The sequence below is a fragment of the Anomaloglossus baeobatrachus genome, chromosome 4, assembly GCF_048569485.1.
Source record: "Anomaloglossus baeobatrachus isolate aAnoBae1 chromosome 4, aAnoBae1.hap1, whole genome shotgun sequence".
Classification (NCBI taxonomy): Eukaryota; Metazoa; Chordata; class Amphibia; order Anura; family Aromobatidae; genus Anomaloglossus; species Anomaloglossus baeobatrachus.
This window is the reverse complement of record NC_134356.1, coordinates 199,036,481-199,062,613: the sequence shown is the minus strand read 5'-3', so window position 1 is coordinate 199,062,613 and position 26,133 is coordinate 199,036,481. Positions and strand designations below refer to the sequence as shown.

The 26,133-nt window shown below is 46.2% G+C and overlaps 1 protein-coding gene across 2 annotated transcripts in view; it reads left to right on the top strand.

The window, feature by feature from the left end:
- Positions 1-1,138: 1,138 nt before the first annotated feature.
- Positions 1,139-26,133, top strand: part of SH3PXD2B (SH3 and PX domains 2B) — a 259,726-nt gene continuing 234,731 nt past the window's right edge. For both annotated transcript variants that reach the window (XM_075344622.1, XM_075344621.1), the window contains exon 1: positions 1,139-1,363. In XM_075344622.1, coding sequence (XP_075200737.1) covers positions 1,292-1,363 — 72 coding nt within the window. In that variant the 5' untranslated portion in view covers positions 1,139-1,291. The remainder of the gene's footprint in view (positions 1,364-26,133) is intronic.

The window sequence follows — 26,133 nt, the reverse complement described above, 5'->3', positions numbered from 1 at the left end:
GTGATTTTTTTACCTCAGTACTTGTAGCCAAAACCAGGAGTGGGCAATAAATACAGATGTGGTGACGTGTTTCTATAAGGCCATGTGCACATGTTGAGGATTTGGTCAGTATTTTACTTCAGTGTTTGTGGCCAAAACCAGGATGGGGAAATACAGAAGTGGAGACATGTTTCTATAAGGCCACTTGCACATGTCTCGTATTTGGTGAGTTTTTTTCCCTCAGTATTTGTAAGACTAAACCAGGAGTGGGCAATAAATACAGAAGTGGAGACTTGTTTCTATATTGTCCCACTTCTGTTTTTGGCCGCCACAAATACTGAGGTAAAAACTCACCAAATATTCAATGTGTGCACGTGGCCTTACAGTTTCAGCAAAGTGGAGGAAGTTAGGCCACTGCACACATTGAGTATTTGGTGAGATTTTTACCTCAGTATTTGTAAGACTAAACCAGGAGTGGGTGATAAATACAGAAGTGGTGCCGTGTTTCTATTATACTTTTCCTCTGATTGTCCCACTTCTGTTTTTGGCTGCCACAAATACTGAGGTAAAAACACCACATATTCAGTATCTATACGTGGCCAAGTGTAGAAGTAGAGAAGTCTCCAAGTGGAGAAACTGGTCTCCACTTCTGTATTTATTACCCACTCCTGGTTTTGGCTACAAATACTGAGGTAAAAAACCGTATTAAATATGCAATATGTGCACGTGGACTTAAGCTCTCAATAAAAAATAAAAAGATGCTTCAGGATGAAGAAAAACAAAAACAAGTTTGCGTTTTCTGAAGCATATTGAAAAGAGTTCTTTATGCACATATCCTAAGGGTGACAACCACTTCAGCTCAGTAATGCTGACCACATAAGTCGTCGGTCCCCCCAGCTATAGCCTGTGACTGGGTGGGATGCAGACGTGGACGGTAGAGGACAGCTGAAGGGCTAGTCTGTACTGTGTGACATTAGTAGTGTGAGGTAAGACATAAGGTCCATGGCCTCCCAGACTGTAGGCTGTGGAGTCTGCACCCTGTACCGTGCCCCTGTCGCCGGTAAATGATAGGGTTAACAGCCAGGTAATGAAATAGCGGCCAGCTTTCATCCCACAGTCTGGGCGCAGGACATGAGGGGCAGTGCTGTGGAGTGGGCCGCTCCTCCTTACAGGGAGGGAAGAGGCGCTCAGCAAAGAAAGGAGACGAGCTGGGCGCTGAGGCTGGCAACGGTGCCGCTGTGTCCCGCATTGTCACAACGAGCCAGAAACGGTGCCAGTCAGCTCTGCCCCTAGCCCGCTGCCCAGCTGAGCCATGCCCAGGAAAAGCATCGTGCAAGTCAGCGTGCAGAACGTCCAGAAGCGGCGCAGCCCCAACAAGCACTATGTGAGTGGCCATTGTATATGAGGAGCCGGGAGGGGGACATCAGGGGTCCTGGGCTGTGGGGGCATTGTACTACCAAGCCGGGAGAGGGACTTCAGGGATCCTGGGCTGTGGGGGACATTATACTGCCCAGCCGGGAGGGGGACATCAGGGGTCCTGGGCTGGGGACATTGTGCTGACCAACCGGGAGGGGGACATCAGGGGTCCTGGGCTGTGGGGGCATTGTACTACCAAGCCGGGAGGGGGACTTCAGGGATCCTGGGCTGTGGGGGACATTATACTGCCCAGCCGGGAGGGGGACATCAGGGGTCCTGGGCTGGGGACATTGTGCTGCCCAGCCAGGAGGGGGACATCAGGGGTCCTGGGCTGGGGACATTGTGCTGACCAACCGGGAGGGGGACATCAGGGGTCCTGGGCTGTGGGGGCATTGTACTACCAAGCCGGGAGGGGGACTTCAGGGATCCTGGGCTGTGGGGGACATTATACTGCCCAGCCGGGAGGGGGACATCAGGGGTCCTGGGCTGGGGACATTGTGCTGACCAGCCAGGAGGGGGACATCAGGGGTCCTGGGCTGGGGACATTGTGCTGACCAACCGGGAGGGGGACATCAGGGGTCCTGGGCTGTGGGGGCATTGTACTACCAAGCCGGGAGGGGGACTTCAGGGATCCTGGGCTGTGGGGGACATTATACTGCCCAGCCGGGAGGGGGACATCAGGGGTTCTGGGCTGTGGGGGCATTGTACTACCAAGCCGGGAAGGGGACTTCAGGGGTCCTGGGCTGGGGACATTGTGCTGACCAGCCAGGAGGGGGACATCAGGGTCCTGGGCTGGAGACATTGTGCTGACCAGCCAGGAGGGGGACATCAGGGTCCTGGGCTGGAGACATTGTGCTGACCAGCCAGGAGGGGGACATCAGGGTCCTGGGCTGGAGACATTGTGCTGACCAGCCAGGAGGGGGACATCAGGGGTCCTGGGCTGGAGACATTGTGCTGACCAGCCGGGAGGGGGACATCAGGGATCCTGGGCTGGAGACATTGTGCTGACCAGCCAGGAGGGGGACATCAGGGGTCCTGGGCTGGAGACATTGTGCTGACCAGCCAGGAGGGGGACATCAGGGGTCCTGGGCTGGAGACATTGTGCTGACCAGCCAGGAGGGGGACATCAGGGTCCTGGGCTGGAGACATTGTGCTGACCAGCCGGGAGGGGGACATCAGGGGTCCTAGGCTGTGGGGCATTATACTGCACAGCCGGGAGGGGGGCATCAGGGGTCCTGGGCTGTGGGGTATTCTACTGCACAGCCGGGAGGGGGACATCAGGGGTCCTGGGCTGTGGGGCATTATACTGCACAGCCGGGAGGGATACATCAAGGTTCTGGGCAGTGGGGGCATTGTGCTGACCAGCTGGTAGAGAGACACCAGGGGTCCTGGGCTGGAGGGCATTATACTGCCCAGCCAAGAGGAGGATGTCAGGGGCTCGAGGGCATTACACTGTCCAGCCGGTAGAGGAGGATGTCAGGATGGAGGGTGCTGGACTGGGGGGCAATTATACTGCCCAGCCGGTAGAGGAGGATGTCAGGATACAGAGTGCTTTTCTGGGGGGCAGTACACTTTCAAGCCGGGAGGGGAATGTTAGTATACAGGGTGCTGGACTGGGGGTATCTTATTGCCAAGCCCGGGAGGACGACATCCAAATGAAGAGTCCCAGGCTGGGGGTCATTGTAGTGTCCTGTCCATAGGGGGACGTCAGGGTTCTGGACTGGGGGGCATTATATTGTCCTGTCCGTTGGGGGACGTGTGGGTCCTAAGCTGTAGGGTACTGTACTGCCCAGCTGGGAGGGGACCTTCATGACAGGTCTTGAAATGTGGGCATTGTGCTGCCCATTTGGGAGGGGGTCATCTGGATACAGGGTGCTGGGCTCGGGGGCATTGTAGTGTCTTGGCCATAGGGGGATATCAGGGTCCTGGTCTGGGCGCATTGTACTTATTGCACAGCCGAGAGGGGGACATCAGGATACAGGGTGCTGGGCTGGGGGGCTTTGTACTGTCCACAGCAGGGTCGTTTCCTGCTGGGATCAATCACTAGCTGCTTCTATAACGTCACGTAACTGGTAATGCCACTTAGAGGTCAGTGGTGCGTAGTTCTACGTGATAGTATTTGGGTCTTATTTCAGCAATGATCACTCCATGTATAACCATTCCACTTCTTCTGATGTCTGTAGGTCGCACAGATAGCCATACAGTATAATGAAATTTCTAGGCAGCAGTTGCTTATTGGCAATCGCTCAGTGTAAGCCTGACTGTATGGTTGGGTGTGTTTGGCAGCGTGCATCAGACTAATTGCAGACTAGAGCTGGCACTTACTTGGTAGATGGTTCTCCCTTTGGAGCTGACAGTGTAGATTTTAGTAGGATATGACTATGGCATATGTAAAGGTAAAAATGCATTCGGATATGAGCTGGTGGGTGCTAGATGGGCACAGGGTGTCCCCTGTTGAACATTTGGGGTCACTGAGTTTGCTGTGAAGTGAGGACCCTGGAAAGTGACTGGCTTGCGACACTGGGTATTCATTAGGCAAGGACCGACCCTAACAATTTGATTTGTGGCAGTGCTCACCACTTCCACTACCGTAACGCGGATCAATAATGGGAAAGACATTTAACAAGGGTCCTGTGTATAATTGACTGCTGGGTCACATTCTGCTATAGTGAGGTCATATTTGAGAACCACTTTACCAACCCTAGTAGAAGGAATTGCATTATGAGTAATTCCCTTGTATGCTGTTATTGGAGTTGCTACCTTTATGAGCAGCTTTATAAAGGAATTTCCTGGATAACCTTTACTTAGGCGCAGTATATGTGCAGCAGTTACTTTTCTCTGCTTCTCAATGGTGTTTTGGTTTATTGTAATTCATGTGTTAAATGGATCAGTAACATTGAATATATTAAAGGGAACCTATCAGCAGAAATTTCGCAATAAAACGAAAAGATTCCCCTTCTGCAGCTCCTGGGCTGCTTCTAGAAAGGTTCCTGTTGCTATTGTGCTCCCTTTGAGACCTAAATAAATACTGTATAAATTCTTACCTTTTTGTATGCAAATGTTTTTTTATGGTCACGGGGGCGGGCTGTCTTGCATCCGTTATTCGCCTCCTGCTGCTTTACGCCGTCCCCCATTGCTCATTTCCATACATGAGGACTCCGCCCAGTGCTCTCGAGGTCTCGCGCATGCCCAGTGCCACTCTCGCGGGACTGAGCACTGTGTAAAGTGTGACCGCTGGTGAGGTGATTGCGCAGGCGTGAGATTATGGGCGGCGCTGTGATTGTCAGCAGCGTCATCCAAGTACCCGCCCATAATCTCGTGCCCGCGGTAATAGGTAACATGGTTCATATGGCCAGCGCTTGCGCATAACAGTGGAGGCAGAGGGAAAAGCGCGGGCACGAGATTATGGGCGGGTACTTGGATGACACTGCTGATGACAATCAGCGCCGCCCATAATCTCGTGCCTGCGCAATCACCTCATCAGCGTGCACAGTGCTCAGTCCCGCGAGAGTGGCACTGGGCATGCGCGAGACCTCGGGAGGACAGTTACATGAGGAGGGCGTCCTCCTGTATGTAAATGAGCAATGGGGGACGGCGTACAGCGGCAGGAGGGCGAATAATGAACGCAAGACAGCCCGCCCCGTGACCATAAAAAAACATTTGCATACAAAAAGGTAAGAATTTATAAAGTATTTATTTAGGTCTCAAAGGGGGCACAATAACAACAGGAACCTTTCTAGAATGCAGCCCAGGAGCTGCAGAAGGGGAATATTTTAGTTTTACTGCGAAATTTCTGCTGACAGGTTCCCTTTAAATCTATGAGTAAAAAGGGTGCCTTCTGGAGCCTAGGTCTAAAAGTGTCTTCCATCTATTTATACATGCAACTTTGTTATGTGCATGGACTGTACCCCATATGCATGCATGCTTGCATTTATTTCAACTGGTAAAGGCAGGGCTATATACAGTGTGACCACCCATATCCTGTCCACCGCCATTAACATGAAAATGGCGGCAGCTATAAGCATAGAAGTGGTGTCTAGGTATAGTAAAGTAGCCATGCGCTACGCAATGAAACCACCTATAGCGCCACCTGGTGGAAAACAACGGAGTTAGTATTTTTATCTCGAACACGGAACAAGATAGAGAAAAAAAAGTGAATTACAAAGTTGTAGGGCATCATCAATTCAATACGAATCGACACCTTGCATACAGAAATGCTCTGGTTAAAATGTGTAAAACTCACAAGGCTGCGGACGTGAAGCCATACCTCATGGAGACCTTCCTACAAGTCATTGGGTATGGTGGCTGCATGGAGTGGCCTCCATGCTCACGTGACCTGACCCCATTGGACTTCGTTCTGTGAGGTCACATCAAATAGCAGGTGTATGCGACCCCTCCACCAACATTGCAGGATCTACGACATATCACAGATGCTTGTGCAAACGTGTCACCTACCATATTGCACAACGTGCAGCAAGATACAGTATGCTGTCCAGAGTCCAGATGTGCATTGCAGCTGACGGTGGCCACAATTTTTTATTTCACTTTTTTTCTCTATCTCGTTCCGATTTCGAGATAAAAATGTTAACTCCGTTGTTTTCCACAAGGTGGCGCTATAGGTGGTTTCATTGCATAGCACATGGCTACTTTACTATACCTAGACACCACTTCTATACCTATAGCTGCCGCCGTTCTCAAGTTAATGGCGTTGGACAGGTTATGGGTGGACACAGTGTATATAGAATTCATGTGATCTGTACCAATCCTCTTAATTGGGTCCATTTGTCCCCCCCTAAAATAAAAAATATATATTTGGTAGTGTAGGCAGGCCCATAACACAAAGGCACAGTCTCAAAAGGGCATACCTTCCAAAATTGGAATGAATTGTGGCATAAACACAGTAATTTTGCACCTATTGAAGCCCCTTGGTGTTCACTCGATATGATAGCTCTTTTATGGCTCCCATAGAGTATGTTGCCATAAGAAATGTACTTCCCAACACAGAATGATCAGCCTACAGTGCCCCCATCAAAGTAGAATTCCATCACAGACCCCAAACACAGCATGATGTCCCCACAGTGACCACCCACACCGTATAATGTCCTCCTACATAGTATAATGTCTCCATAGTTGCTCCACCTGCAGTATGATGCCCCCAAAGTATTCTCACCCATACATGATGGCCAACACTTTCTTCCTCGCACACACAGTATGATGATCCCTATAGCCCCCCCACAGTATGATGGCCCCCAGAGCCCCTCTCACATAGTACAATGGCCACCCACAATATGGATGGTCACTGTAGCTGCATCCTGAGGATACTGTTCAAATTAGGATGCCAGGTGGAGGGGGGGGGGAGTGGCAGTGCCGCTTAGCATTGACCTTTCCCGACTCGTGGACCATATAGTGGATGCATAGTCTGCCGCTATTGGCTTTACACCACTGGTTAGTGGGGCTTATCTTCCCCAAGATGATAAAGAAAAATCAGGATTTGAAGTTCAGCAGGCCACAGGCCACATTCTTCTTTCCTTTGGCACAATCTATTGAAATTGATATGTTTAGCTGACCTAATGGTAATGTGTATTTTCTGCAATTTGATCCCAATGAGCTGCAGTGTAAAGAATCGGGAAGACAAAGCCACAACCTGAGCCACTCATGAGTGGTTGTACGGCAAACTACAGTACTATTCTAGTATTAGGTGCTTTACTGGTGTTTATTTGTGATGAGTGTTGTGCTGTGATATTTTGTAACAAGTTAATGCATGTTTATATCTTTTGGTTAGATTTACAAAATACACAGTCTAGGTTCCCTGACTTGTCAGCCAGGAACTTGCCTTCAGGACATTGATCTTAGTGATAGGCTGCTTTTGTTTCAACTTGTGCCCTCTGCTGGATACCTCATACACCTGTAGTGTAAGTCTATGTTCACACAAGGCATCTTTTGTTATGTGCGTTTTTACCGCGTTTTGTAAGTGAAATCATCTTTTGCTGCATTTTTGGTGCGTTTTTGAGTCACAAAGATACACCAAAATGCATGTATTTCCTTCTCCCAGCAAAGTCTATGAGATTTTGATTTTGCTGGCCACACTGGGCATCTTTTGTTGGATGCATCTTTGCTGCATTTTTGAAGATGTAACATGTCAATTATTTTTGCATTTTTCCAACATTTTGGAGCCTTTCCAGTCAATAGATTTGACTTAAAAAAAACTCATTGGGCAAAACGCGGTAAAAACGAGTCAAAAATGCTTTTTTTTGCAAATTTGGAGCGTTTCTGGGGACAAAAAAAGATGCTGTGTATGTACATACCCTATTGACTGGAAGGGCTCAAAAGCGCGGTTCTGCAAAAAGAATTGACATGCTGCATCTTGAAAATCGCAGGTAAGATGCAGCCAAAAAAAGATAGCAAAATCGAAATCTCATAGACTTTGCTGGGAGAAGGAAATGCATGCATTTAGGTGCATCTTTGTGACCTGAAAAATGCACCAAAAGATGCCCTGTGAGAACTTAGCCTAAAAGTGTCTGTTCATGTTCAATGAAATGCCAGCACACTATCTTATTGTATTGTTCATATATTGTTCTCTTATGAAATAATTGATGAAATGTTCATGCTTCTGTACACTAAAATCAGACACACCATGACTATAGAATGGAATGAAAACAAAAATTAGTCAAATATACTTGTTTGAAGAACACCTCTATATTAAAGAGGTTCTTCAATACCTATAATGTTGTTTCTAAATATCTATCTTTAAAGAGGTGGTCCAAAGTTAAACTAAACTTCATTCCAATTCCCTATATGTGTCGTAATGTAAGCTATTTTTTATTATACTTTTGTGTTAAAAATTCCAAGCAGTTCCCTAACTTCACAATTTAAATGCTATTCTATTTTTTTCCTATTTCCTATGTGATGACTCTTCGTTTGAGAATCTCAGTGCATGCTGGGATACTTAAACAAAGCATCACCAGGGAGCAGAGCTGTGGTCACTGTCACAGCTCCTACCCCATCCCTAAAGCAAAGCATTATTAGTGACATTCGTTTTAGGGTCTGAACTTGTCCTTGCTCTGTCCCTTCATGCCTGCTGTGCATTGTGTGATCTGCACTGTGACCGCGTCCGCTCTGTTAGCTCAGATCAGTAATAATCATCCAGCAACAGACCAGTGTCAATACCCGTCATGGAGGAGACAAGTGACATCAGTAGTGAGAGTGGCGCAAAGTCTCCTGCATGCCGGGAATTGCCACCACTCTGTTGCCGGCTGATTGTTACTGATCTGAGCCGGCAACAGAGTGGACACAGAGCACTCCGAACAGGGAGGGACAGAGCAAGGACACAGCAGGGATGAGCACAGCCCCTGAAACGAGTGTTACTGATGATGCTTTGTTTCAGGAGGGGGCATGGGCTGTGACAGTAACCGGAGCCTCTTCCCCCTGAAGATGCTTTGTTTGTATACATGCATTGAGATTCTCAAACGAAGAGTCATCACACAGTAAATAGGAAGTTACATAGTTTAGGTAGGAAACGGAAAAGAATTTTTAATACAAGTATATTAGCAAAAAGCTTAGATTATGGCACTAAATAAATTGGTAGATGGAAATTTAGTTTGACTACAGATGACCCCCTTAAGCACTAGCTTTATTATAAAATACCATATCCTTCTCTCTATTCTGCTAATCACTACATCTGCTTTTTTCCCTCTTTATTTCCTGTGACGTTTAGTTTGAGGGGAGTTTTTGAGACGGGATGTCATAGTAAGAAGTTTCTGCACTCATTACTCATTAGTGACTACAACTTCTGTCCCCACCACCACAGTCTCTGCTTCTGACACTGCCATTTCTATACCTGGAACAGGGTGAATGATAGTAGCACCACCGCACAGCTTCTATCAATACCCTGAAACAATTCAACATTAGAGGGCGTCACTGCTGTCACTCACCCTGCAGAAGAAGCAGTGATAGTGCCAGCTGCAACAGAAGTGTGGCAGTGGCCACTGAATGTGGGCGGCAGGGACAGAAGCTGTCACTTTCCCACCACTTCTCCTAAAGTGACAGTGACGGCAATGCCGTCCCATGATCTCTTTTTGTTGCAGAGGAGTGAGTGGCTATCGTCTTGTGATGTTTCTTTTGAGGAAGCAAAGAAAATAAGTAGTACGTATAATGAGAATGGTAGGGAATGTTATAATAAAGCAAATTACAAAAGTGGTTAGGGCTTAAAGATGTTTATAAGGGCTCATTCAGACGACCGTTCCGTCTGTCCTGTTCAGTTCATGTTTTATTGCGGACCTACTGACAGGACCATCTTTTCAATGTCTTTTGTGTAAGACACTTCCGTATGCATCAGTTCCTACAAAAAAACACATCGGATGCCGTATGTCCGTTCTTTTATTATGGAACATATCCTATTCTGTTTCGTAATAACGGACCGTGACTAAATTCAAGTCAATTGGTCTGCAAAATCCCTGGAAGCTGCACGTAAGTACTTCCGTGTGACTTCCGTCAGGTGCCCCTGCAGCCTGTGTCTTGCTCCCGCACCAGCCCCGCAGCTGCCCGCATGGCAGTGTGTCAGCGTCTGCCCGCACAACAGTGTGTCAGCGTCTGCCCGCACGGCAGTGTCAGCATCTGCGGGGATGACAAGCGCCAACATTAGGAGGTTAGCAAAGTTCATTACCTGCGGTGATGAAGCCCTGCACTCCTGTCGTCACTGACTTCCATGACTGCCGCGTTCTCACATCAAGTCTCACGGGCAGCCCAAGACTGTGAATAGTGGTGACGTCGCGGGCTCCAGCGATGCTTCGCTTGTAAACACGGCAGACAATGGAAGTCAGTGGCGAGCGCTGACGACGGGAGTGCAGCGGCGTTCGTCACCGCAGGTAATATACCTAGCTAACCTCTTGAAGGCAGCGCTCCTCATGCCCTGCAGTGACCTGGGCTGACCTATTGATGTTAGCTCAGGTCACTGCACTGCTCTCCCAGTCAATAGGGAACTTTATGTTCTTCATTGACTGGGACAGTGAGTATGGATTGTCATGGGACCCCCTTATTGGATTACGCCAGACCCGGATTTGTTTTTTTCTTTTCAATAAATTGGTGAAAGAGGGAATGTGATAGGGAGTGTTTTTTTTTTCAAATAAAAATTTGTTTGTGTTTTTTTTTTTTTTTATTACTCACTGGGTATCTGATAGACGCCGTGACATCAGTAGCCCCAGGGCTTGATGCCAGGTGCCATTACACAGCTGGTATGAAACCCATATATTACCCCATTTGCCACCGCACCAGGGCATTCGGGATGAGCCGGGTAAAGTCCCAGGATTGTCACATCTAATGGATGCGGCAATTCCGGCCTGCTGCTGTCTGATATTTTCGGGCTGGGGGGCTCCCAAGAATGTGGGTCTCCCCAGCCTAAGAATACCAGCCAGCAGCAGTGAGGCTTTATCTTGGCTGGTTATCAAAATTGGGGGATACCGCACGCCGGTGTTGTTAATTAATTATTTATCGTACTGTACGATATAGACCAGCCCACCGGTGGCTGTGATTTGTTGGAATCAGACAGCTGTCACTCAGCGTGGGGGCGTGTCTAACTGCAACCAATCATAGACGCCAGTGAGCAGGGAAGAAGAGAATATGAAATGAGCCTAATGAGCGGCCGTCTCAGGAAGAACAAAGAGCTGCCACGGGAGCAGTGTGACCGCTGTGCCGGTGAGTGTGTAGTTCTTTCTCCTACCCCTTTGCACCAGATTCTGTTCCCCATAGACCTTATATGGGGACCAGCATCTGGACAAATACCCTGGACTGTATGTAACTCTCATTCCGTTTTTTTTCGTTTTTTTTTGTGGTTTGCAAAAAAACGGAAGTCACACAGATGACACACGGACCGTAAACTGAACGGGACGGATGCGGTTGTCACACAGATGCCACACGGATGCATTTGTGGAAAAACAGGACCATTTTTTTGCGGACCTCAAAAACGGAACGATCGTGTTAATGTAGCCTAAAGGGTATTATAGATATTTGACCCCCCCCTTTTAAAAGTAGGGGTGGAGCAGGTAATTTTATAGCCCTGTAACAGAACTTGGAATGAAATCTTGCTATACCAGAACATGAAGGACTCTGAATTCCAGTCTGTAGTGTTTCTTTTCCTTTCTTTGATCAGTGATCTGCACTACAGGGTTATTCCCATCTTAAACTTTTATTGCATATCCACAGGGGATCCGTACCTCAAGAATGAGACTATCTATTGACTTTTCTATAAGAGTTTCAAAAATTGCAGAGCAAACACGAATATATCCTAGCGATCTGAAATGTAAGCGAGCACTCGCAAGTGTAGTAAAATCCAGTATTTATTAGATCTTTATTAAAAGCATACTGCTTCCCTATGCTATCAGCTATTTTGGATGCTTTTAAAAGGGAGGTAATAAACTCTGGATTTTGCTATACTTGCTAGTCCTGACTTAGGCGGGCTTTGCACACTACGACATCGCAGGTGCGATGTTGGTGGGGTCAAATCGAAAGTGACGCACATCCGGCGTCGCAGTCGATATCGTAGTGTGCAAATCCTTTTTGATACGATTAACGAGCGCAAAAGCGTCGTTATCTTATAATCGGTGTAGGGTCCGACATTTCCATAATGCCGGTGCAGCGACAGGTACGATGTTGTTCTTCGTTCCAGCGGCAGCACACATTGGTGTGTAAGAAGCCGCAGGAGCGAGGAACATCTCCTTACCTGCGTCCCGGCTGCAATGCGGAAGGAAAGAGGTGGGCGGGATGTTTACATCCCGCTCATCTCCGCTGCTATTGGCCGGCTGCCGTATGACGTCGATGTGACGCCGCACGACCCACCCCCTTAGGAAGGAGGTGGTTCGCCGGCCAGAGCGACGTCGCAGGGCAGATGAGTGCATGTGAAGCTGGCGTAGCGATAATGTTGGCTACGGCAGCAATCGCAAGATATCGCTGCTGCGACGGGGGTGGGTACTATCGCGCTCGGCATTGCTATCATCGGCTAGCGATGTCGCAGCGTGCAAAGTACCCCTTACTCTTTGGATTGCAACAGTTTGTGTAGTAACCTGCTGTGCACCAACAAAAGAATATGAAGAAACACCTAGTTGGACTGCTAGCAGAAATTTCACATACTGCGCTTCAAAAGCAACATATACGTATCATATATTTCTGCCATAGAGTAACGAAGCGCAAAAAGGAATAGAACAAAATTATCCTGGGAGCTTGGGGATTTCTGCAAGGTGTTTCACTCCGTTTTTTGAGTAAGTTACATGTCCTCTTTATGATTTGTATTGTGATGTCATTTTTGCCATCTTGGTGACTATATCTGCAGCTGGTGGATGTTCTAGACATTTGTGTATTTATGACACAACCCCTGTGATGCTGCAAACGGCTGATCACCTCAGATTCATCGCTCAGCACCCACAATATTTCCTGGAGGAAGCTTTCTCTGGCCAGACATCCTCTGCAGTGGCCAAATGTCTAGGAAGTGTAATCCACTGTGATTTAATATTGTCATGCCATAAAACCATTAATGTTTATAACCACGGTAGAACTGAGCAGCCATGTCATAGATGAGAACCTTTATCATTCACTTTAAGTAGCCACATTTCAGGCGCTATTGATCACTCTCTCATGATCCTGCAGACACAGGATTACGACCTGCCATTGAAGTGCTAGAGTAAAGAGGCCATCCTAACATACGTCAAAGATGAAAGCGATCACTGTCCATCTGTAAATGGTAATGTAGTCCATCTGTGGCTGACAGTCTATTATAGTTTGTGTGTGTCGGCAGCTCATTTTGAGGCTTTTTTGTCCATACTGCAGATGTTCACTCAGGGAGTGACCTTCCCATTGAAAATGGTTCTCTTATCCTCTTTGACGCTCGCTTGTCATTTATCAGGACTCCTAAAGCTTGTCATACAAGTACGTCAGATGAGTTGATAAATAGGTAGAATAGACATAGTCATTCTTCAAATACTTATCTTGGTTTATTATGTGCTAGAGCTGCGCTCAGATATCTGTCTAGTCATATTCCATAATGTTCTGTGCTACACCAAATTATGGGTGACATACTTGTATTTTTTCCAGGAGATTGGTCTGGAGTCCATGTATGCAGTGCACGCTAAGCTAAAATGAAAGGGTGTATCACGGACTTTACAAAAAAGAATAAAAATGTCCTAAGCACTAACAAGCAGATAGTTGCTACTAACGGTACCTGCCTGTTGTGCCTTGCACTGTTCTTTGACGTCACAGACCTGTCCGGCGGACGTTGCGACTAGAGTGTCAGCTTCTCATTTGCTCTGTAGACGGGCAGGACTGCTGACTAACTGATATTCAGCCTGCTCCCCTAGCTAAGCAGCGGGTACCCTGCTGTCAATCAGCATTATGTTGGCTGTCCTGCCTTCTCTACATATCAGAACAGAAAAGAAGACACTGCTCTATTGACGGAGCCACTTATTGCTGACAGTTGTGGTCTGTGATCTCTCTGTGCCGGTGAAGAACGCCACCGGGCACAACAGGCAGGTAGAGAACAACTATCTGCCTGGTAGCATTTAGAAACATTTAAAAAAAATACCCTTTAGTGTTGTCAAGCTTGGGTGGTCTATTTTGAGTGATTTACTGTCTATATTGTAATGGTGCAATTGCACTTACTTTGTACGTATCCTGTCTCGTTGATACACTTCAATAAAAGATTTTTGAAAAAATTAAAAAATATCCTTTAAACAAACAAGGAGTCCTTGCAGGTTTGCAGACACATACATATAGATGTTTGTGTGCAAATACTGATGAAATTGTTGTATGATCTTGTGAGCCCACGCGTACACATTGAGTATTTGGTGAGTTTTATTTACCTCAGTATTTGTAAGACTAAACCAGTGTGTTTCTATTATACTTTACCGTATTTTTCGGACCATAAGACGCACTTTTTTCCCCCCAAATGTTGGGGGAAAGTTGGGGGTGCGTCTTATGGTCTGACTATAAGGCTGCGGGGAATGAGGGTGCAGCGGGTCATCGGCGGCACGAGCAGGCTGTAACAGCCTGCCGTGACCACGTGGGCCCGCTCATTACATATGCACGCCCATCCTCCCGCCCATCATCTCTCAGCGAAACCGGCGCTGACAGGTGGGCGGGGTGATGGGCGGGGGGGGTGCGTGCATAATTAGCAGCCGGCCGTGATCACCCCTGGCAACTACAGCCTGGAGTGATCATGTGCGGCTGTATTCACTGCCCCCCGTGCATCATTATCAGCGCGGGGTGCAGTGAATCAGTGTACTCACCCGTCACCGTGTGTGGAGCCGCCCCCCTGCAGCATCGCGTCTTCCTGTCTGTGCCGGCGGTCAGCTGATCTGGACACTAGCGGCGCGCACCGCGATGACGTCATCGCTGTGCGCGCCGCTAGTATCCACCAGAATCGATCAGCTTATTGCCGGCACAGACAGGAAGACTCGATGCTGCAGACACCGGTGACGGCTCCACACAGCGGCGCTGCAGCTGAGACAGAGATCGGTGCTTCAGGGAGTGAGGAAGGGTAAGTATAAACATTTATTTTTTTTTTCCTGTGCCACAGGATACACGCCATTTACCAGGATGGGGGCATTTCATGAGCAGGATGGATGGGGGCATTTCATGAGCAGGATGGATGGGGGCATATCATGAGCAGGATGGATGGGGGCATATCATGAGCAGGATGGATGGGGTATTTCATGAGCAGGATGGATGGGGTATTTCATGAGCAGGATGGATGGGGGCATTTCATGAGCAGGATGGATGGGGGCATTTCATGAGCAGGATGGATGGGGGCATATCATGAGCAGGATGGATGGGGGCATATCATGAGCAGGATGGATGGGGTATTTCATGAGCAGGATGGATGGGGTATTTCATGAGCAGGATGGATGGGGGCATTTCATGAGCAGGATGGATGGGGGCATTTCATGAGCAGGATGGATGGGGGCATTTCATGAGCAGGATGGATGGGGGCATATCATGAGCAGGATGGATGGGGGCATATCATGAGCAGGATGGATGGGGGCATATCATGAGCAGGATGGATGGGGGCATATCATGAGCAGGATGGATGGGGGCATATCATGAGCAGGATGGATGGGGGGTATATTATTAGCAGGATGGGGGGTATATAAGCAGGATCATATACAAGGCAGGAGGATCCTTACCAGGATGGGGTACCTTAGTAGAGAATTTGGGGACATTACCCCCATAACAGTGTCAGCAGCAGATCCTCGCCCCATAACAGTGTGTCATGACCATATTTTTTGGTTAAAATTTTATTTTCCTATTTTCCTCCTCTAAAACCAGGGTGCGTCTTATGGTCAGGTGCGTCTTATAGTCCGAAAAATACGGTACCTCTGATTGTCCCATTCCTGGTGTTATCTTACCAATACTGAGGTAATAAACTCACCCAATACTCACCGTGGCCTAATACAACATGCCTTCATCATAACAATTGGGGGGGGGGGGGGGTCTCAGCTGATAGGGTCCACAAACTATAATTTGTTTGGGAGCTATAGGAGGAAAAATTTAAAGGGGTTATCCAGCTTATTTTGGTTTTTTTTTGCTATTTCACTACTGAGCTACATAGGAGCAGGTAAGTAGATAGCAACTACTTACCCACCCTGCTGTCTGCCCCTCTCCCCCAGATTTTGCTGCTTCCTGTGACGTCACGATGACAGGTGCAGGACCTTGTTGATCGCAGCTGACGTCATGTTGCCGCCCTTCTGCCAACCTGCTACAGTGCAATGCAGCCCTGCTCCTTGTCATCCTCCCTCCAACTACCCCCCCCCATTCTATACTCTATTCCGCCCCCTGTGCGCTGCTATCTGTGCCCTCTATGTGCCTGTGCCCTGGACAAACAGGGGGGCCCACTTGCTGTTAGGACTGTGCTATTTGCCTGATGTTGTCCTCAGCCCTTTATGATGCATGGGGCCCGGGTAACTGTCTCCCTCCTCCCCCGTGCGCTGTCTCTGCACTACGTGATGAACGCAGCGTCAGGTGCGCCTGGCGTTTGAATGCTGCCGGGAACAGAGCCCAGTGATGTCACCTGATACCGCGGTCACCAGCACTGGGCTCTGCATCGCTCAGCTGTAAGGACAGCACGGGGTGAGAGACAAGCGCGCAGGGGGGAGAGAAGAGAGTGCACACAGGTGAGAAGCAGAGTGAGGGGGAGAGAAGAGAGTGCATGGGTGCGAGACGGGTGGAGTTCCATGTGCCATCTCTGATTGTGAAGTTCGGCATAGGAAGATGTCATGTTTGGTTGAGCTGCAGGTAAATAAAGTGTCTGCAGAGAATAAAGGGATAATTCATGAGGAACAGAAGTTGGAAACAAAAGAATAATAATGTAGGGATGTTTTATATGACAATACAGCACAGATTAGCTTAAACATTTATTTCTTTAAGCTTAAACTCCTGTCAATATTTTGGGCATCTTAGGCCATCTTCACACATTGTGTTTTTGCAGCTTTTTTTTTTTTTTTATGCAAATTAAAATCTGTTTTTCCAGTACCAGCAAAAGCTATCAGATTTCAGGAATCTCTTGCCCACGATTGTTTTTTTTTTTTAGTGAATAAAACTAACTTTATTAAACATGTACCGTCCCATCGAGGACAGTAATGATCATGTCTGTAAAGTGCAGTGGAATTAATAGCGCTATATAAGTGATTAAAATAATAATAATATAAAAAGTTACATTTATGCTTGCCTATCAATTTTTACATTGCCCGAATTGGTAATTGTAGCTCATAAGTGATTCATTGTATTTCTTTGCATTCTGTACATTTTCCAGGAACCCATGTGAGCTCATAGGAGCAGCTTATAGTGCCACTGATGCTAACTATATGAAATCGGTGTGGTGTCCTACAGAGACATATCCTGTCTGGTCATAAGTGACTCAACCATGAGCAGACCACAGGCCAGAGCTGGGATTATAGAGCTTGACGGCCATTAACATGATGTCATTTCCCTTATCTTACATTTTAATTACAGAAAACTTGTATAAGGTACAGTTCAAAGGCTGGATTTCACGCAGCATTGTATGGATACCATTATAAGATGAGCTAGAAATCACAAGAAAGCACTATGACTAACCTGGGCACTACTATACTATTTCATAGAAAAGAAAAAAGTATTCCGTATGGACACAGGTCAAAGGGACAATCAGATGAATGGAGTCCTATGGGTAATGCGCACAGAGACTTTGCAGTTACCACCACAACCAGATGGTATGCATTTGTGAATCCTTCTTCACAAAGTATCAAACATCACCCTTTCCTGAAGCCATGCTATTTATTGCCTTGTGTGTGGCACTTTTTGAATGTACCCTGCATGTTTCTACAGGCTACATTCTTAGTGAACGTCCACGGCATATTAGCGGAATAGTCAAGTGGATGAGATGTTCTCTGCAGAAAAGATCTGCTGTGCAAATCGAGCACCACTGCAAGTTTGATGCCAATTTCTACTGTGGATGTCTTTTTCTGAATTGATTTCTGGTGAGTTATGACCACCACGATAAATGTACATATGTCAGCTTACAGGGGTGAAGGAGGAAAAATATACCAGCCCTGCTGTCAGAAAGGGCTCACTGACCAATTTACTGTGAACATATTCTTCTGCATCTATGTACAGTGACACATACAGGCTGTAAAAGACAAACCACTGAAATTTTGAGGGAAATGCAATTGCAAGAATGATTTTAGTCAAAAATACATGCAAAAAAATATATAATTGCCCTCGAAAGTGACCTTATGATTTAACAATGGACCATGTAGTTTTCCGACGTAGTTAAAGGGAACCTGTCACCAGTCTTTTTGCCCTATACGCTGCGGCCACCACCATTGGGCTCTTATATACAACATTCTAACATGCTGTATATAAGAGCCCAGGCTGCTGTATATAACATAAAAAAGCATTTTATAATACTCGCCTAGAAGGTCGCTCCGGTGCACAACGGTCGGATGGCTGGCACAGTTCTCCGGGATCGGCGCCTCCTCTTTCGGCCATCTTAGTCTTCCTTATTCTCAAGCTGCGGTGCATGACGCGTCTACGTCATACACACGCGCCTGCATTGAGGTCCTGCGCAGGCGCACTTTGATCTGCCCTGCTCAGGACAGATCAAAGTATTGTGTGTGCCTGTGCAGGACCTCAATGCTGGCGCGTGTGTATGACGTAGACGTGTCATGCACCGTGGCTTCAAATTAAGGAAGACTAGGATGGCCAAAAGAGGAGGCGCCAGTCCTGGAGAACGGCGCCACCCATCCGACCGTTGTGCACCGGAGCGACCTTCTAGGTCAGTATTATAAAATGTTTTCTATGTTCTACACAGCGGCCTGGGCTCTTATATACAGCATGTTAGAATGCTGTGTATAAGAGCCCGGTGGTGGTGGCCGGAGCGTATAGTCACCAAATATGGTGACAGGTTCCCTTTAAGGGATTATGTAATGTGCACTTTCAAATATTGCAGCCACACAAGAATGTTGCCATTTTCAGCTGCTAAGCATTTGATCGCAGGTGTGGGTTCAGATCAGGAGACTTGTGATTTATGGCTGATGTGCACGATGTCTGAATGGGCCCTAAGTGGTTGGCACTAGCCACCCTCAACCTCCAATTCAAAGATGATTCCTTCAGAATCCGCTTGTGATAAGGAATGTATGTTTGGACTTTTCTTGCGCTATCCAAGAATTCAAGGCTGGGTTCACACCTGAGTTCTGGAATTCCATTTGTTTCGTTTTAGGAACAGACAAATGGAATTCATGTCTAAAATGGATCCATTGTATAAGTTATGGAAACAAAAGCAGAGGGACCCTACTGATTCTTATATGGGCTGTTTGACATTATATGTCAGTTTTAAGAATGGAAAAAATGTTCTGCACAATTTTACTTTTTCAGTTCCAAAAGATAAAACATAACATCATCCAGACAGACTCCAGAGTAGTCACCTTTTTGTTTGCCTTTACATCAGTTTTACAGCTTGTACATTTTGATCGTTAATTCTAATTTTCTTTTCCTATAAGGAAACAGAAATGCGATATTCCTAAACACAAGTGTGAACCCAGCCAAGTGGCCTGTTTAGAGTTACATATTTTTTTCAAACATGCCCTAGTGCTTAGTTTGCTATCCCAGTCACTCCAGCTTTTCCTCCAGCCCTTTGCTCAACACAGCAATGTTTTCTGTGTCGGCTCATCCTTGCAGATGTGTAGGAATGGCTGGCTGACTGCTCTTTTCAATGTTTGAGCCACCCACCCCCCTTCACGATTTATGCATCATCCATGTCAGAGAATGGGGCTTTCTGAAAGGGATTCTGTCAGCAGGATTTTACCCCCCCCCATGCTATTTATATGTGCATGTAGCTCTTCCAAAGACAAGTCCAGCCATACTTTTACATGGCCAGTAGATTCCTACATTACTGAGAAATTGTGTTTAAATTGATATGCAATGGGACTGAAGGACTATGGTAGATCTAAAGCCTCTGTCACTCCAGCTCTATTTCCCACCAAGTGCTGCCTCCTCCTTGACTTATAGGTTTTTTGTGGAAAGTCACACAGCATATAGGCTATGTTCAGTAATTGGTCAGTATTTTCAATCAGTATTTGTAAAGACTGTTTTGCACCTTTCAATTTCGCATACGATATCGTATGCAATGTGACCCGCCCCCATCGTATGTGCGGCTCGTTCAATTTTTTGACTGTGCCGCACAATCGATTAAAAGCTGTCACACGTACTTACCCGTCCATACGACCTCGCTGTGGGCGGCGAACATCCACTTCCTGGAGTGGGAGGGACATTCGGCGTCATATTGACGTCACACGGCAGCCGGCCAATAGAAGCGGAGGAGCGGAGATGAGCGGGCCATAAACATCCCGCCCACCTCCTTCCTTCCGCATTGTCGGTGGGAGCCGCGGACGGAGGTAAGCTATCGTTCAATGTTCCCGGGGTGTCACACACTGCGATGTATGCTGCCTCGGGAACATTGCACAACCGCACGTTCAATTTTTAAGGAATGAACGACGTGCATGCGATGAATGGATTTTCGTTCAATCGCAATTGCACGGAGGTTTTATACACTACAATCATACTTACGATGCCGGATGTGCGTCACTTACGACGTGACACCGCCGACACATTGTAAGATTTATTGTAGCGTGTAAAGCGCCCTTAAGGCAAAATAAGAAGTGGAACAACTAGTAGAAAAGTAGAACAGAAACATATGCACCACTTCTGCATTTTTCACCGCCTCTTTGTTTTGGTTTACAAATGCTGAATTAAAATGTTGAACATGAGAGTGTGGCCTTAGGTCTGTCAATTAAGCAGAAGGAGGCAATGTTGCTCAGGGAATAGAGCTGGACTGACAGAGGCTTCAGATCTACAAATAGCTTTTCACTCGTACATGCAGATCAATTTAAACACTGATTTCTCAGAAATGGAGGAACGGTCTAGGCATGAAAAGGTATTGCTAGACTTGTCTTTGAAAAAGGCTACCATGGTTTGGTGGTGAAAGCCTGCTGATAGATTTCCTTTAATAACATTTGTAAATGAAACAACCAAATGAATATTGTTCTCTACCACTTGATACAATGTATCTTTTGTGACCCTGAGAATTTCCATTATTAGAAAACCTCCCCAAAAAAACCTAAAATTGCAATGTTGATGCATTTAGCTTGTGGTAAAATCAACATACTCCCTCCCAAAGGAGGGATACATCTGATGTTAGATGCTATTTATCCTCTACTATTGGTTTTACCTACACTAGTTCCTTCCCTTCCTAACCCCAGAATTTGTCATGAAGTAGAGGGTATACTAACATTTAGATGAGTGAATGGTGAAACATGTTTCCTGTGTGATGAAGCACATTTCATGTCATTTCTTCTGTAGTCTCTCCCCATCTGTGACTCCATTGTAACTTGACTGGCCAAATGTACATTCACACAGTTTTTGACCAGGATGGCGCAGCTTCAAGTAGTCTTTGAATAAACTTCCTATTGCTATGAATGTGAAAACACATAATGCTGCTACTTGGTGCTGCTTTTCACTGAATGAATTGGGGGAGAAAAAACACAGAACACACATACTATGCATCACAGTTTGTAGCAATCTATTTGTTTATGGTTTTCATGACACATAAATATGGTATTACTTGAGGTACATGTATATGCTTTTTCTTTAGTAATTTTATCACTAGATGAGTATAGTCAGATGTGTGTGAACCATTCCCTCCTCATTGAATGCTCCCTGGATCTGGCGATTTGATATTGCTATAGTACTCTTGTGCTGAACACCTCTGGATATTGATCACTGACAAGTAGTGTCACTATGGGAAGAGGACGCTTTCCTTATGCTTGCTTAACACATATATTTTCACAGGGCACAGTGATACCTTGTTCTTTCAGCCACGCCTCAGCAGGGGGTCAATATGTTAATCTTGTGAAATGTACAGTGTATTTAGTTATAATAGTCATTTAAATGTTGATGGTTTGATCCTATTAGTTTGGGAGCGCCCTGTGTATCTACTTCATTGGCGTTCATTTCTTTTTTTTTAAATCAGATACTTTTTTATTAAAACAGAATACATACAACAGAATAACAAATGGGCATCCAAATTAAGATTATCACATCTATTAGGTGTTCATTTCTTTATATGAATAGCAGACTGCCCTTTATGTCTATATCCATGCCACTTGATAAAGGGGCCCTTGAGCTCAGAATTCCATTGTGTTTTAATAAGTTTTTAATCGCCTTGTGCCAAGTTTGTTTTGGAGTATAGTTGGAAACTACCTAGCAAACAATTAGATAAATTATTGTTCACACTTTGGCATTATTCCTTGGCAAGCTCCGCCATGGCTGTAAGACAGAGGCTGCATCATGTTTTAACTATCAGTGGAGCTGTACTCACCTGGCACAACCTCTGAAGGCAAGCTCACCTAAGGCTAGGTTCACATTTCCATTGTTTTTCATCAGTCACATGTGTTGCATGATGCTTGTGACTGATGCCTTGTATAACGGATGTCAAGAATAAGAATTCATTGTCGGACTCCGTTGTAAAACGTGAGAGAGAGAACGATCAGCTGATCGCTCTCACAGCAGCCGGCCGCCTGGTGATCAGCCGATCGCTCTCAGCAGCTGGCCGCCGGGTGATCAGCCGATCGCTCACAGCCGCCGGATGATCAGCCGATCGCTCCAGCAGCCGGCCGCCGGGTGATCAGGCGATCTCTCACAGCAGCCGGCCGCCGGGTGATCAGCCTATCTCTCGCAGCAGCCGGCCGCCGGGTGATCAGCCGATCGCTCACAGAAGCAGGCCTTCAGGCGAACAGCTGATCGCTCACAGAAGCCGGCCTCCGGGCGATCAGCTGATCGTTCGCCCGCCGAGAGAGAGCATGCGCAGCGGAATCAAAGGGATTCCGCTGCTCAAAAAACGCTACATGCTGCGTTCCTGCTGCCCGCTGGTCAGTCGTTCCACAACTGATCAGTCGGACAGAGGATGCAACGCAAACGGATTCCGTTGTTTACCAGAGCCGCCTATTGTGACTGATACAAATTGATGGAAATGTGAACCTAGCCTAATTTATGTGGCTCTTTTGTTACCAATCCTTACTTTCTTTCCTATGTGCGGTCCTTTGTTTTCTCTTTTGCCTACGTTTGCTGATGAACGGTCAGGTCACTTCTTTTTGATCCTTGTTCTCTTTTGACACCCTAGGTGATTAAAAGATATTCAAAAGGGTGAATATATGAACAGCAAGTCGTTATGTAAAAATGCATATGTTCATTCCTTTGAGCATTTTCTGTGCACTTTTTCAGGTTGAATTCCTCTGAAAAAGTCGTGGACACATAATCATGCTTAGGCCTGTTTCACACGTCAGTAAAAAACACAGATGTTTTTCACTGACGTGTTATAAACGCATATGTCTCTCTTGAGTGCCGTGATTTCACGGCACACTTGTGTTCTCCACGTGCTATCCATGATCAGGGATAGCACATGGATATCAGGTACTCCAAACTCACCTGTCCCCGCTCCTGCTGTCCGTGGTGCTGAATCTTCGGCTCTCCTGTGTCTGGCCGCCGCTGTCTCGCATCTGCAGCTACTTCCGGGTCGGCTGTGCAGTGCATAACTGTATATTCATGAACATAATAAGGTGGGCTGGAAGCAAAGACAGCAGCGGCTGAAGACAGCATCGCAGGAGATGTGTGAGTTTAAAAAGCTTTTTATTTTAAATGTATGTGTTTTTCTGGTACGTGTTTCACAGATCACACCACTGTGTGTTCCGTGGGACATCAGTGATGCCAGAAAAAAATGGACATGTCTCCGTGCGGAGCACACGGACACGCGTGTACACCGCACGCAGACACGTTCAGTGAAAAATCACTGATGTGTGCACAGACCAATTGATTTTAATGGGTCTGTGTATATCCATTATTCTGGTACGTATAGAAACTGTCACATACATACCAGAATCACTGGTGTGCAAGAGGCCTTACATTATATTATAGTCAACCCCCCCCCCCCACTCTCCCCCCGTCTGGTCTGTGAACAGTCACACAATCCGGGTGAAAGCAATGTTTTCTGGGCATACACAGTGAAGTATGATGATATTGTTTGGCATTACTTGTGCACTGCACATGCCCATAGACTGGATGAAGGAATTTCGGTATACATATAAACTGAAGCAGATTTACCTATGGATATGATCCTACACATTTCCAAGAATGGATCATGTTAGTGAAACTATTCAAGAGCTGCAATTCTTGTTGGCCGTGGTTCTGTGCTTCGTCGATATGGCTGATAAATGTTTGCTGTGACATGAGGTTTAACAACATTAATCCAAAATGCCTCCAGCTACACAAATGTTACATACGGTTAAATAAAGTTGAGTCAGAGTTGTACTGTACAGAAGTCATGGCCAAGTGGCTGTCCTTGTCCTGTTCAAGCACTGTCAAGCTTTGGGCCGCGCTCTCTGTGAAAACTGGCATGGAAAATTCTGATGAGGTGAAAAATGCAGAATAACACTTGCTGGCAACATAATGGATAGTGGTACGGAGAGCTCTTGCTGATTCCCTTGCCTGTTTTCTTGTTCTTGTGAAGAATAAACCTCTGTACTCTCCAACTTTCTAGTAAGGTTCTAGTTTAATAAACATAGGTGAGCAAACGATTGGAGCAGATGCCCGAGTATCCACAGCACTGCAAACCGCTGCCGACTGAATCAATGCAGAATTTATTACTCAGCTTTGTGTAATAAAAGTGTTTAAAAGTAGATTTCATATTTTATAGTAACACTCCTAGAAAGTAAGTGGGAGGATTGGAGAAAAATATGCATCAGAGCAAGTAGAACTCCCACCAGTCCGCTCTTACGCCTACCCTTCCCCGATTATCTATATAACACTGGCCAAGTCATGAAGATTACACTGTAAGAAAGAAGTATTTGGATGGAACGGTCAGGAGGTCACTGATGACTTCTTATCCCACACACATCTGTGGAATCCTTTCCTGGCATTGTTCCCACGTAGACAGGTCTCTACTAACTGAATGTCTTCGTTCACGTCTGCTCTTTGACTCTGAAGTGTTTTTTTTTAGTTCTTAAAATAAATTACACTCTGTTCACATCATATTTGGACCATTATGTGACTACATACTAGATTCAGAGAATATCTCAAACTAAATGGAGCAAGCATATGTTCCACATTGGAATTGATTTGCCCCTGGACTTTTGCCGTGGATAATTTTTTTCAATACCAATTTGTGCAGCCATGTATGCTTTTATGCGCCTTCAGAAAAGGAAGTACAGGCATGACCCAAAAACACTACAAGGAAGCTATACGTTTACGCTGGTATCACAGTATATTACTGTGGTGTACCGCAGAATATGTAACGCCCCTGTACGCTTAACACTAGAACCGCTAAAACTCTGACATTCCTAGAACAGCGGGAAAGGGTCATTTTGACCCTTATAAGAAATACACTAAAAACTTCCAAATTGGAATTCAGTTTTAGGCTAAGTGCCCATGTTCCATGTTGTTTTTTATGTGCTTCTTTTATGAACACACAAAAGCATATTTTGGCAGGAAAAATGAAGCAGAAAAAAAATGCGCTTTTTTATTGCGTTGCGTGTTTTTTCATATGCGTTTTTTCCTGCTTTTTGTGCTTTTTTAAGTCATGGCGACCGCGGGGGTTTCTGCGCTGTATCCCCACGATCGCAGCAGGAACTCCGGCTGTTCTAGCTGTGACCCAGTGCTTACTTCCCGGAGCGGTGCTTGCGCCGCCCCCGGCAGTTTAACCCCCTGAATGCTGTGATCAGTGCAATCGCAGCATTCAGGAGGCAGGGAGAGGAATCGCTTATCCCTCCCTGGCGATCGGGTTCCTGTAATGCGATCACAGTGACCCGATCTCAGTCGACAACCTCTGGTTACTGAGCTACGGAAAGCCTCACACACCATGCTGTATGCATGGTGTGTGAGGCAAAGTGCCGCACTATAATCCCCTGTAGTGACAAAGCTCTGCAGGGGATTATAGAAGTACAGTAAATAAATGCAGAAACAATTGACATGCAGCTTCTTTTTTCAGCAACAGAATCTGCAAGGAAAAAAAAAACGTGTGCACAGCAACTTAGGATTCTCATAGAATGCTGGGATGCTTTTTCCTCGCCTTATTGATTAAAAGAAGCAAGGAAAAACGCATGAAAAAAACGCAAAAAAAGCCATGTGGGCACATGGCCTTAATAACCTTAGTTCCCATTATCTTTTTATCGATGG